Source organism: Anguilla rostrata, chromosome 2 (genome assembly GCF_018555375.3).
Source record: "Anguilla rostrata isolate EN2019 chromosome 2, ASM1855537v3, whole genome shotgun sequence".
Classification (NCBI taxonomy): domain Eukaryota; kingdom Metazoa; phylum Chordata; class Actinopteri; order Anguilliformes; family Anguillidae; genus Anguilla; species Anguilla rostrata.
This window is the reverse complement of record NC_057934.1, coordinates 67,497,130-67,510,513: the sequence shown is the minus strand read 5'-3', so window position 1 is coordinate 67,510,513 and position 13,384 is coordinate 67,497,130. Positions and strand designations below refer to the sequence as shown.

General features: G+C 45.7%; 1 protein-coding gene across 3 annotated transcripts in view; it reads left to right on the top strand.

The window, feature by feature from the left end:
• Positions 1–733: 733 nt before the first annotated feature.
• Positions 734–13,384, top strand: part of suz12b (SUZ12 polycomb repressive complex 2 subunit b) — a 17,891-nt gene continuing 5,240 nt past the window's right edge. The window contains exons 1-12 of one of the 3 annotated variants that reach the window (XM_064324205.1): positions 734–1,637; positions 3,097–3,143; positions 3,284–3,348; positions 6,347–6,415; positions 6,524–6,573; positions 6,769–6,854; positions 7,827–8,058; positions 8,292–8,394; positions 9,537–9,642; positions 10,325–10,499; positions 10,617–10,705; positions 13,065–13,208. In XM_064324205.1, the coding sequence (XP_064180275.1) occupies positions 1,451–1,637; positions 3,097–3,143; positions 3,284–3,348; positions 6,347–6,415; positions 6,524–6,573; positions 6,769–6,854; positions 7,827–8,058; positions 8,292–8,394; positions 9,537–9,642; positions 10,325–10,499; positions 10,617–10,705; positions 13,065–13,208 (1,353 nt within the window). In that variant the 5' untranslated portion in view covers positions 734–1,450. Of the gene's footprint in view, positions 1,638–3,096; positions 3,144–3,283; positions 3,349–6,346; positions 6,416–6,523; positions 6,574–6,768; positions 6,855–7,826; positions 8,059–8,291; positions 8,395–9,536; positions 9,643–10,324; positions 10,706–13,064; positions 13,209–13,384 lie in introns of all 3 variants that reach the window. The other 2 variants (XM_064324206.1, XM_064324204.1) reach the window with 2 other exon arrangements.

Here is a 13,384-nt window from a genome sequence, read left to right as displayed (position 1 = left end):
TGACAGTAAACATAAGCAACAAACCTCACTAATGGTGAGCTTATGGACAGCCATGTGAGCATAGTTCCATTATAACATCATAAGTTCTGAGCATAACAATACTTGGATAATGACGCCAGTATGCATGTGATGACACTGGACTCAAATGATTACACCATTATAATGTCCATGTTGGAACAGACCGTTCCTGACTTGCTTCTGACATAATGGTTTTGTGGTTCAGCTGTTGTGATTGGAGCATTGTCCTTTGCCATAGTAACACGAAGGCCAAAGGCTTACATTTGTTAAATGAGAAGTAGGTTACTGAAACTACTCCCCCTAACAGCAGGTGCAAAACGCTCATGTTTGTCCGCACACTGACTGACGGTCCAGCTCCATTTCATGAAAGTCCCTTGTCTATTTTCGTTTGCACAGGACAACGATATTCCACCAGTCTAAATTGTATTCAGTACAATGACAAATTCAAGTCTGTCCTGGATTACTGACAACCTACAACTAAAAATGTATCCATTTGTTACACTGTATACACAAAGAAGAGAGTTCCTGTAAATTAGTAGCTCCCTTGATGCACCACGCTTGCACGACGATTTCCCGCAAAATCGTTTCAAAGGGGAAAGGAGCGCGAGCGGCAATTTTGTTTTCTCCACCGAACTTGTCTTTTACGCCCTTGAACTCACAATAGACCAATCATAATATCCAGAGTTCAAAGTCCCTCGTGGGGGCGGGGCGGATAGAATTTCGGTTTTTGCTCATAACGCGAGAGAGTTATACAGGAGTTTCAGTAGTAGTCGCGAGACTAGTCACGTATTTAATTTAATGCTATACACTTGTAATTTTATATTTATTAAAAGGTCAAAATGAAATCTGCTGTAAATTGTATCTTGAAATAGAGTAAGACATGTTAACTTTACATTTAGACGACTAGTTACATTGGCTAGCTAACTAAACTTGCCTCCAGTTCTCAATTCTCAATGGCTTCACCGGAGCCACTGCAATAACAGCAGTCTAGCTATTTAGCCAAAGTTAACGTTAGCTAGCTTTAGTAGTTGTTCGGAAAGGGATATAGAATATCTAGATACCAAACGAGCTGTTTTGCTTCCTGATTTCTAAAGAAAATTTACTGATCCATAGCTAAAAAAAATAGTCGAAGGAGCTATTTTACAAGCTTAACCAGCTAGCTAACATTAGCTAGCTAATTTGAAAAGACTTGGATTAGGAAGCTGGTCTAGCTAACTATCGATAGCGTGCAGCCAGCTAGTTAGCTTCGCGTTGTTATCGTCAGCCAGCTAGCTATTTTTCACCAGCACTAGCTAACTAGCAAGTTTTTAAAAAAGTAAAGTGTCAACAGCTATTGGATTTTGAGCTGGGTTTTCGTTTCCTTTGTTTTGAAAAGGGACTTAATCTGGTGCTGTACCAGATAAAGGCTTTACAAGCCGTCGTGGTTTGCTGGATGGCTCCTCAGAAACCGAACACGGGGGTTGGTAGTTCAGGCGCAGGCCACGTTATGGGAACCGGTACCGGTTGCAGAACCAACGGTGCTGTCTACCCGTCTTCAGCTGTTATGATGGCCTCGGTGAAGAAGCCGAAGATTGAACACATTCAAGCCGACCATGAACTGTTCTTGCAGGCCTTCGAAAGTAAGTAGCTAGCTACAGCTAGTTTGTTGATTCAGAAAAAAAACGAGGGGAAAAGTGAACTAGCATAACTTATACTGTCACGATAGACAAGTAGTTGCGTTTGTTGTGTGGTGAACATAGTGAATTATAGCTAAACAGACAGCTTGGTAACACACTACTGGGTCGTTAGCTACTTTGGAGCTAGTGCTAGCAAAATTAAATATTTAGCTACATAGTCTACGCATGTGTTAACCACAGTAGGCAGGTAACTGTTAGCCATTTAGCTAAATGTGGTGTTCAAGGTATTTCGAGTTACTATCGTGGTTTGTTAAGATGGCTTATCACAACAGGGCTAACTACCAATACTAACAACTGATGAATAGGTAACGTTAGACTAGTTAGATTTGGTGCAGACCTATTTTTATACAGTTTATGGTGCAGACTCCTCTCATCAAGAGAACAAGTTTTTAATGTTATTCAATATCAACTGAATTTGCTTGATTTCTGCATAGGAAAATCGCTTATGTTACAATATCGGTATAATATCGGAGTGGGCAACTTTCTATTCGATGCAGCAAGCCATTTTCAAACTGGCAAATGTTGGATAAAATAAGTTAAGACAACAAAATTTACTAGTTGGCTGAAATGGGAATATGGGGTTTCAGTGATTCAAGACATCTGCTTGTCAAAGTGGCAAAATGGGTTATTGCAACGTAATGTTATCTAGTTACTTCTAATTTGCATCCCCTGAGAATGATTCACTGTTCTTAGACCAAAAGGTAATCTTCACGGGAACACGAAAGTTATCGTAGCCTACATGGCGCCTAACGTTATGCGTCGAAATTCGCTTAGAACATCATTGAACTCAATTCTTGTCTTTAGACACGTTAGTTAAATGATAGAGTTCAACCTTCCCGTATTCCGCAGAATGCCATTTTATGGTAAAATCTGTCAATCATGACTGGTCCATTCGTATGATCTAGCTAAGTCTTGTCTGATATCATTCCCCTCCAGTCTCAGTTGAAATGAAAACAGATTGCCAGTATCTGATTTTTAGGCAGTGATGTATGAAAGCTAATTTGGTGAGCTGTCAAATGGGGTATATTGTGCAGTAGCTGTACAATCAATATTTGTTGGATGCCACAGTGCCATACTAGTTAACTTGAACATGCAGGTAATTCGTTCAATATAGGCAGTGGTTTGACCACTTAACCAACCAAATTTTGGTTATTGACCATATCACTGGTCGTTTTCCTTTAAAGGCTTTCAAAGATATGTTGAGTAAAACCTGCTAAAATGGTCTTTGAAATACAACATGGTTGTGCTCTACTCCATCACACTAATAAGAACTGGCTAGTCTCCAAAGTGAAGACCGTTGGCTTGTAGCACATTGGTTACATTTTTGGCTGAACTGGAAAACCAATGACCCAACCAAACATGGTAGTGTGCAGATTGGTAACATCTTGTTTTAAATTTGCAGAACCTACTCAAATCTATAGATTCCTTCGCACAAGGAATCTGATTGCGGTAAGTATGTTTGGAAACTATCTTAAGCTGCTCTTCCAATGCAGTTATCAAAATAGAAGTTATAATGTTATTTAACCTGATTCAACATTATTAAAATTATATATTAATTACTTTTAAAATTTCTTTCCCCCTTCTCTTAGCCTATATTTTTGCACAGAACTCTCACGTACATGTCTCATAGAAACTCAAGAACACACGCCAAAAGGTAAATGTAAATGTAGTTAATTGAATGTCTTTGTTTTATTCATTATTTTAATGTGAATTCTCTGTAAATTCTAATTGGCACCATGTTGCATTGGTCCTTGTTGGCAGTTATTTAAAATTTTCAAGATCCTGCCTGCCTTTGCTTGCTCAGAATGGTCATATGTTTTGTGCGTGAAAATTGCCTCCATTAAAAAAAAAAAAAAAAAAAAAGGCACTATTAGGTGTAATGCAAACACAAATTATAAAGCACAACTGTAGTATAGTGGGTGAGGAACTGGGCTTGTAACCTGAAAGGTTATAGGTTCGATTCCCGGGTTGGACACTGCCATTGTACCCTTGAGCAAGGTACTTAACCATCATTGCTTCAGTATATATCCAGCTGTATAAATGAATGCAATGTAAAAAAAGTTGTGTAAGTTGCTCTGGGTAAGAACGTCTGCTAAATGCCTGTAATGTAATGTATCATTTCCCTGTGGCTTTGTTGTAGTTCTGTATACTGGTAAATGTTTAGTACCATTGTTGCACCGATGTGAGATACATGTTTGTCATGAAGTCTTTCCAAAGTTTCTTAAACAAATGCACCATTAACAGTGGCTTATCCTTAAACGGAAGCAAACTGAGTCCATCTTTTCTCTAAAATTATATTTTGACTTGTTTCTGGTGTTTTTCTATAACTGTAAATACAGAACCAAGTGAAACTACTTAAGATGGAATTCCTGTTCTTCTCGACTATTGATGGTCTTCCTTGTTTATAAACAATGTATAATTTTAGTCTGCCGTTTAGTTTAGTTTGTCTTCTGTGTTGCTGTGCACCCACAGTACCGAGTAGAATATACGAATAGGGTTTGTGATACCAATCTTTGGAATTCACACCGCTGTTCAAGCATTAATCCTTCCGTATGCACTGGGTGTTTTCACCAGTCCCATCTGTGCAGTGAAGATGTAAAAAGACACCGGTTATGCAACTGGGGTCTCAGGATGAGTAGTATCGTTTCCTGAAGCCTTATCTGTGATGAGTTGCTCTTGCAGACACCGTTTCCTCATGCTGAGAGAGAGAGAGAGAGAGAGAGAGGTCACGTCAGAATCTCTCTGCATAGCTGGCATCGGGTCTTCTGTTCCTTAACCAGATGCTAAGTGAATCGCGGATGGACCTTAAGCACAATACAGATCAGGGACCTAGAGTGAGATATGTCTGGTCACTTCTCAATAGCAGGAGCTTCAATCCTGAAAATGGCAAAAATTTACTCAACGAAGGCTGTAATGTAGTAGTGAAAATAACCAGGGTCCATATGATACATGCTGTCACCAGCTCAGGGAAAGAGTTCTCTCCATGTGATGTCTAGCATTCCCAGTTTGTCCACCCATGCCCATTTTGCTCCCTGGCATAGATTAGTAAAGCAAAAGGGGAATTCTTTATTTAAAAGGTGGCACTTAATGTAAGTGATGTGGTGGTAGTTTTTCTTGAGAAATTTGTCTGTTCAGCCACATGAAAATGAGAGCGCATGGATTTATTGCTGTTTTGCATAGGAAATTACATTTCAGGCATTTAGCTGGTGCTCTTACCCAGAGTGACTTGGAATGAGTGCAAAATGAAGAAAAGGTCTAGGTCCATAAATCACCTTCATCACATGTAGCATATAATTAGAAGCGCAACAGCTGAGCAGTGACCCTCCGTGGTGGGTAATCCTTAATCCTTCGTCACTAGAATTAACACCTGGAAGGGAAGTTATTGAATATAATTTTATATAAACTTTATATAATTTTATATAAATTTTATGTTTTTATTTTGGGATGGGGGAATATCGGGCAGATGGAGGGGGAAGAGGGGAACAAGAATCGGGAATCAGAGGGGAGAAGGGGAGCAGAGATATAAATTTCCTGATGAGAGGTGGTCAGGCTGTTCCACCATTGGGGGAGCCATTAAGGAGAGGAGTCGAGGCTGGGAGGCGCGATGACCTCGTCGCCTCAGAGATGGGAGAGCTAGGTGCCCAGTGACGACAGAGCGTAGAGTTTTTGGGTTGGGGTGTCGGGCTGGACCATGGCCTAGAGGAATCAGTGTGCAGCTCCTGTAGCTGTCTTGTTCGCCAATTAATATGGCAAATTAATCTTCAGCTAAAAAGTATTGAAACTGTAGCAGTGTGACTATGCCACTAGCAGCAGTTCTGACTGTCATCTGATCACAATCCCAATAATTATAACTGTATGAATGTTGGCAGCTTAAAAACAGCCTTGCAGGAATTTCACACCCTAAACTGTAATAATATTTGTCCATACTGAGGAACTGAGGCCCGTGGGAGTAGGTGGTACTTTTTCCCACTATGTTAACTTCATGTATTTCAGCCGGTTTAAAAAAACAGGAATTTGGAGCGATTGACCGGTTTTGGCACGATGCATTGCATTGTTCTAAAAATATGACTGATTAACTTGGAATTGAGAAATGTCTCACCATATAAAGTGAAGTATGTACAGCATTTAGCTGGTGGTCTTGGATTAAAAAAATAAATGAATAAACATTTTTATTTGATAGTGAGGATTCTTGTGTGATGTCTCTGTTTATTATGCGGAAACCTCGGGTGCTAAATGATAATTAAAGCTGTGATGCGGGTAGATAGTAGTGATCATTTCTTATCAACCATGTCGCACAGGTTTCTGAATCTTTCACCGAGGAAAGAAGTCTTTGAAACTGCTTTTACTGTGAATGTTGTAGTTTTGTTTCCAAATGTATAAATCATAAATACAGCAAACGATTAGAATAATTTTGTCTTATTTTACTGTATGTGTTCTTACTTAATTTTTTCATGTTAAAGAAGTTGAGTTTGGTGAGAAGGATGTGGAGGACTACTTAGGGACTTCAAAGCAGTCTCTCTCTCCCCCCTCCCTCCCTCTGTCCTCCTCCCTCCCTCCCCCTCCCCTCTCTCTCCCCCTCTCTGTGTTCTGACCCCTTTGGGGGCTTACGTGGTTTCTGCTGTGTCATTAAACCCCGTTTTCTGCGTCTTCAGAAAGTCTTTCAAAGTGGATGACCTGCTGCTGAAGGTGGAGAAGATGAAGGGGGATCAGGAGGCGCTCAGGTAACTGATCCCACGCGGTGAGGTCATCGCCGGAGCCCCGTGTTGCAGATGGCGCGCCCTTCATGAGGGCTCAGATTTGCTTCACCGTCTTCATCTCTGTCTCCCCAGTTTGTCATCTCATCTGCAACTTACATTTACTGGATTCTTCCATAAGATAGGTATGTGTGGTTTTTTCCCTGTTTGTAGATCAGCTCCCGGTTTGCTGTTATATTAAACTGTTAGCTCTGCTGATAATTACGAATAGCCAGTATTATCAATTATAGTTTGCTTTATTGTGACTTTCAGATATTCTAAGCAGATGCCAATAAATTAATACTACAACTACATTTTTTATTCTTTTTTTTACTTTACAGAAAAGCCATCGCAAAACTCAGAGAATGAGCAGAACTCTGTGTCTTTAGAGGTGCTACTTGTTAAAGTCTGCCATAAAAAACGAAAGGTAAGCGTCTGGGAAACATTTAAAGCGGTAACATCTAACGCCGCCGAAAGTCAAGGAAGTTATCAGCACTCGTGCGTCGCCGTTACGGCTCCTTCACCGAAATGTTGAATGTGTCTGAGTAAGGTCTGGAATTGTGGAGTGGGGTGGGGCGGGGCGGGGGGGGAACCAGAATGTTCCGTTTCAAGCTCTCATTGAAAGGGCAGGCCCTCTGTTTCCTGCGGAGTCCACGCAGTAATGACTCGGCTGCATTGCTCATGAGTCGGATGGCAGTGGTGATGCGTGGGCACTCGTGTCACGAGCCCTGTTTCTCTCTGCCATCGTGACTGGCCCACGGCCCTTGTGTTCGGTCTGTCATACGCCCCGCCCACAGTACGTGTGACCCCCCTGGCTGCTGTAGGTGTCAGTGTGAACAGGCACACCAGACCCCCGACTGCTGTTGGTGTTCAGTGTGAACTGGCACACCAGCCCTCCCCCCTGCTGCTGTAGGGTTCAGTGGGGCACACCAGCACCCCCCCCCCTCCCCTCGGCTGCTGTAGGTGTTCAGTGTGAACTGGCACACCAGCCCTCCCCCCTGGCTGCTGTAGGTGTTCAGTGTGGGGTGCTGAGCTCTGCTTTGAGAAGGACTGGAGGAGAGACGCCAGCGTGGGTGTGCTGTCCGTTCAGAGAAACACAACGCACTGCAGGAGGGTCAGCCTCGTTCCTCACAGCAGCGCTCCACCAGAAAATGAGTTCATGACCAAGGCTTTCTCGGCTGCTTTATTTTGGATTATTTTCAGGTTTTTTTCAGCAAGCATCTCTGCAAAGACCTGTTGTCTGTTACAGTTGAGTCAGTTGTACGTGTGTGTGTGTGCTTGAGTGGGAAGGGTTCATGTGGGCACTCTGCTTGTGTGGCTACTGACTGAGTGAGTAGTAGTTTGTTGTTCATCATGTGTCATGGTGCTCACTTGAGGAATTTGTTTGTTGTGTTCGTAGGACGTCAGCTGCCCAGTTAAACAAGTGCCTACAGGTAAAAAGCAGGTGCCTTTGAACCCGGACTACAGCCAGGCCAAGCCCAGCAGCTTCCCCTCCCTGCTGGTGTCCAGCAGTGAGTTTGAGCCCAGCAACAGTCACATGGTCAAGTCCTACTCCCTGCTGTTCAGAGTGTCCCAGCCGGGCAGGAGCCTTCTGAACGGCCTTTCCAACGGGGAGACTGATGAAAACATCGGCAAGTATTTCACCGCACTCTTAGCGCAGTCTTGCACATTCCTGTTTACAGCGTTTGTGTGTGTTTCTTTTTGAATGGGGGGGGGGGCTAAGCCCCTTTTCCTATAAAGAAGTAATTCATCAAAATATATCCATGATGTGTGGTCCTGCCTGCAGTCAGCCTCCACAGGGTTAGGCTTGGATCTGTTGGACTCTCAACATCTGTTTACTCGGCCCTGTAATTTCTGTTCCCAGATGTTGCGGAAGAGCTTCCGAGCAGAAAGAAGAGGAGCTCCTCCCACAGAGACGGTGAAGAAACCAGCTTTGTCGCACAGATGACGGTCTTTGACAAGAACAGGTGATCAGAAGACAGTTTGTTTCTTCTGCCTTCTACCCCTGGCTTCCCTCAGAGCTGTTTGTTGTCCTCCTGTTTGTGTGTGTGAGCTATTATGCTTTAAGTTGTGTTCTTGAAGTCGGATGAAGAGTATAGCACTTTCCATTCCATCTCCGCCATTTTGGTCTTCATCAGCAGCCCTCTCATTATGGACGTGGATGATGGCCATTTGTCTTCAGGCAAAACACGTTTAACCTTTTTACAGGAGAGTTCGGATGGAACAGTGAGGATTCGCCTGTAATAGTAGTCATTATGGGTCGGTTTCCCAGACAAGGATTCAGCCAAGCCTTGCACTTGAAAACATTTCCCCAATGGAGATTTGGGAACCAGCCCTACAAGTCTGCCACAGTTGTTGAAAAACTGCCATTACTGCAAATAGAAGAAGAGTGGGGAAGAGAGGGAAGACTGTGGAGGGAGGCGGTGGTACATATGCACCAGGGCACAAACGCTTGTTTTGCCGAAGTGGAAGATGAGCCGATATCGCCATGTGAGGAGAACGCCGGCGTTTATCTGATCCGTGCCGGCCTGGTTACGACAGAGAACGGAACACGATGAACGCAAAGAAATACCCACGGTCGGCCACGTGGGAATATCGGCTCATCTTCCACTCGGCACAGCGTTTCCCTTGTTGTACAGCCTCCTCCACGTCTTCCTTCCCTCTTTTCTATTGCGTAATGCTTACTGTCTGTCTCTTGTTCTCCTTTCTTTCTTTTCCTATCTTTTCCCCCATCCTGTCAGGACGGATTAAGGTGTACGTAACTATTGAGTAGCGTGTGGCAGATGCTGTGTCTGAAATGGAGATTAACGCAAAAAGTGGGTTCACTGCCATCTTCCTGTAGCATCGGCATAGTGAATAGTAAAATATCAGTTACGTAGTAAAACCTGACTAAAACTCCTCCAGATATTGGTAGGGTTTGCTGGATTTTTTTTTTGTCGTCCAGTTTTTATAAATCTATTTGCACTAGGGTTTCTAAATAAGCGCAGGTAGCCTTCTGCTATGACGTTCCCCAGTTTCTCAGTAAAAGTGCATGCCCACAGTTAACTCTTTTTAAGAGGTTTACTTCTGCTCCTGTTTTCCTAAGACTGACTGTGTTTGCTTTTTCCAGGCGCTTGCAGCTGTTGGATGGGGAGTACGAAGTGTCCATGCAGGAGATGGTGGAGTGTCCCGTAGGCAAGAAAAGGGCCAGTTGGGAAACCATTCTGGATGGGAAGGTGTGTTCTGATTAGGGGTGCAAAATGCAGAAATTCTGCAGCCCGTGTCAGTAATTAATAAATTAACTGGGCACTGTGGCTGATGCTGATAGCTTCGTGCTGTTCATTCCAGCACAAACGCAAACTGCTACCAGGTTTCCGCGTTTGTGGAAGAAGTAGATGAGCGCATCCAGGTGTTTTTTCCGTCTTTCATAAATGATTGCACTCACCCACCATTGGCTGATAAAAATTAAGAGTTTCAGGTGACTATGGTTAGGCTGTTCTTTTTGGAATGAGGTTTTCCCTTGATACGCAGCATTAATGGCGCATGAAATACATTGGTGGCTCTATCGCATGTATGTTGCATAGTAATATTGGCCATAACTTATCAGCTGCTATTTATGAATTTATTTCAAGTTATTAATGGGCCATACCCGTGCCACTTGGATATTATTGTACATCCCGTAGTTGTGGAGAGAGTTTTGGAGCCATCCTGACTGGCAGTCTGATGATCCTTTAGGGAAGGTCTTCCATGTTTGTATATTTAGTGGACAGCTTGAGGGATGCCCTTATCATTCATCACAGGGTGGGCTATGGGCAGAAGAGTTGGTGAGTGGCTCACACTGGGGGGGGGCGGGGGTTTGGGGGAGGGGGAGCGAGACGGTGCTGATGTTGTGACCGTTTTTTTTTGGCTGCTCCACAGCGGCTGCCTCCGTTTGAGACCTTCTCTCAGGGACCGACGCTGCAGTTCACCCTCCGCTGGACCGGCGATGCCCACGACCGGCCCACCGCCCCGGTGGCCAAGCCGCTGGCCACCCGCAACTCGGACGCCAGCGCGGTGGAGAGCCGCCCCAGCATGCTCAGGCCTGCGCCAGTCGGTGAGAGAGTCCCCCCCCCACCTTCATCCACGTGGAGCTCACCTTCAGCCACGTGCTCATTTTTACCTGTTTCTGACACCCAAACCGCCCCCCCGCCCCCCTTCGTTCTGTTCACAGCTGTGAAGGAGTCGATTGCCACAGATATTCAGGCAAGAAGGGAGCAAATCCTTGTTGAACCTCGTCAGAAACTGCGTATATTTTATCAGGTGAGTAGTGGAATGTGATGGTGGGTGGGGGTGGGGGTGAGGGGTGGCAAACTCAAACGTAAGCCTGGGCCTGGTGCTTTGAGCTTGGCACTACCCTCTGGCTGGCTGCGTTTTAAACGTACATATCTTGTTTTAAACGTATCTTATTAGCCTCATTGACTGCATCAAGCAGGCATTGTGTGGAGCTAGTTAGCTGCTGGTTTGTGGGGCAATTGCTTAGTCACCAGCTGCTTTTCATTTGCTAATTAGGGCTTGTAGTCTGGCTTGGAGCGACGCTATATTAGAACTGTTTGGAGTTAGTTGGTCAGAAAGTGCAATCAGGATTCAGCTGTGCAGGACCCGCAGAAGTTCTCCTAGAGCGGGCTAAGTATCTGTTTTTTGCCATTAGTGTAGCTAGATTAGACTTCTACCTGTTTGGTAGTTTGCCCAGCATTAGTTTTGGTGTTTGTTTGTGAAGTGTAGTACCTTATTAGCCTCATTTGCTCTTAACTGACTGCATCAAGCAGGTATTGTGTGGAGCTAGTTAGCTGCTGGTTTGTGGGGCAATTGCTTAGTCACCAGCTGCTTTTCATTTGCTAATTAGGGCTTGTAGTCTTCTGGATGTTTCCCCTCTTCTTTCAAGCTGGCCCACGTCACCCCACTGCTGAAAAAGCCCACTCTGGATCCCTCTGTCATCCAGAACTACCGTCCTGTCTCCCTTCTCCCTTTCCTATCCAAAACAATTGAACGAGCTGCTTCTAATCAACTCTCCTCTTTTCTCTCCCTGAACAACCTCCTAGACCCCTACCAGTCTGGCTTCAGACCTGGCCACTCGACAGAGACCGCACTCCTCTCGGTCAATGAGTCGCTTCACGCTGCACAAGCAGCCTCCCATTCATCTGTCCTGATCCTCCTAGACCTTTCTGCTGCCTTTGACACTGTCAACCATCCCATCCTCCTGTCCTCCCTGGCAGCTATGGGGATCTGTGGCACAGCACTTGACTGGATTGAGTCCTACCTCTCCGGTCGCTCCTTCCAAGTCGCCTGGGCTGGTGCAGTATCAGCACCTCGCCCCCTTGCCACAGGAGTTCCCCAGGGCTCTGTCCTTGGTCCCCTCCTATTCTCCCTGTACACCCAATCTCTTGGTCCTGTAATCTCTGCCCATGGGTTGTCCTATCATTGTTATGCCGATGACACCCAACTCTTTCTCTCCTTCCCGCCCTCTGACACTCGGTCTCTGCTCGCATCTCTGCTTGCCTGAGGGACATCCAGAGCTGGATGGATAACCACCATCTTAAGCTGAACCCAGGCAAGACGGAGATGATCTTCATCCCTGCTCCATCCTCTAACCTTCTCGACTTTTCTATTTCCCTGGGGGACACTGTGGTGTCATCACCCACCGCAAAAAACCTTGGAGTGGTGATGGACAACAGACTGTCCCTCTCCCAGAACATCACGGCGGTGAGTCGAACGTGCAGGTTCTTCCTGTACAACATCCGGAGAATCCGCCCCTTCCTCACCACCTACGCAACCCAGCTCCTGGTTCAAGCGATGGTCCTGTCCCGCTTGGACTACTGCAACTCGCTACTGGCTGGTCTGCCAGCATCCGCCATCAGACCCCTGCAGCTCATCCAGAATGCTGCAGCGCGTCTGGTCTACAACCTCCCCAGACATTCTCATGTCACCCCCCTGCTCACTGACCTCCACTGGCTGCCTGTTATGGCTCGCATCAAATTTAAGTCCTTGGTGCTTGCATACCAGGCAGCTAAGGGGTCAGCACCAGGGTACATTCAGAGGATCATCAGACCCTACACACCAGCCAGACCTCTCCGTTCGGCCACCTCTGGACGCTTGGCACCTCCCCTCTTCGCGTCTGCACTTCCCGCTCCCGTCTGCTGTCTGTCCTGGCCCCTCGCTGGTGGAATGACCTCCCCGTGACGGTCAGAACAGCAGAGAATCTCACCACTTTCAAACGCAGACTGAAGACTCATCTCTTCAGGCTGCACCTCTCCCCACCCCTCTCTAGCCTATAGTTCAGCTCACTGTATCTAGCTAGGATAATTTGATTATGTTAGTGTATCTGGCAGGATTGTTTTTGTATGATTAGGTGTGATTCCAGTGCTAGTTTGTACTTGGTAGGATTCTTGCTTGCTGAACAAGCTTACTCTACAGGGTTGGAGTCCTGATCGATGTGGTCACTTCTGGCACTACGATCCTTACTTCACTCTAGTGTTTCTTTTGCGCCTCTACATCATGAAACCTATGCACTTGTTGTACGTCGCTCTGGATAAGAGCGTCTGCTAAATGCCTATAATGTAATGTAATGTACATTCAGCACCTCCTGAACCCCGTGTTGATCTGTTCCCCCCCCCCCCCCCAGTTCTTGTACAATAACAACACCCGGCAGCAGACGGAGGCGCGGGACGACCTGCACTGCCCCTGGTGCACGCTCAACTGCCGCCAGCTCTACAGTCTGCTCAAGCACCTCAAGCTGTCCCACAGCCGCTTCATCTTCAGCTACGTGGTGAGAACCCGCAACCTCCTCTCCTCTTCTCTCTCGGCTGTGCCGTGTGACTGGCGTCTGCTCGCTGGGTCAAGGGCGGATGTAGCGTCACAGACGCTGCTGCTCCTGATGTGGGATGGGTGTTGCTCCTGTTGTGGGATGGGTGCTGCTCCTGGTGTGGGATGGGTGCTGCTCCT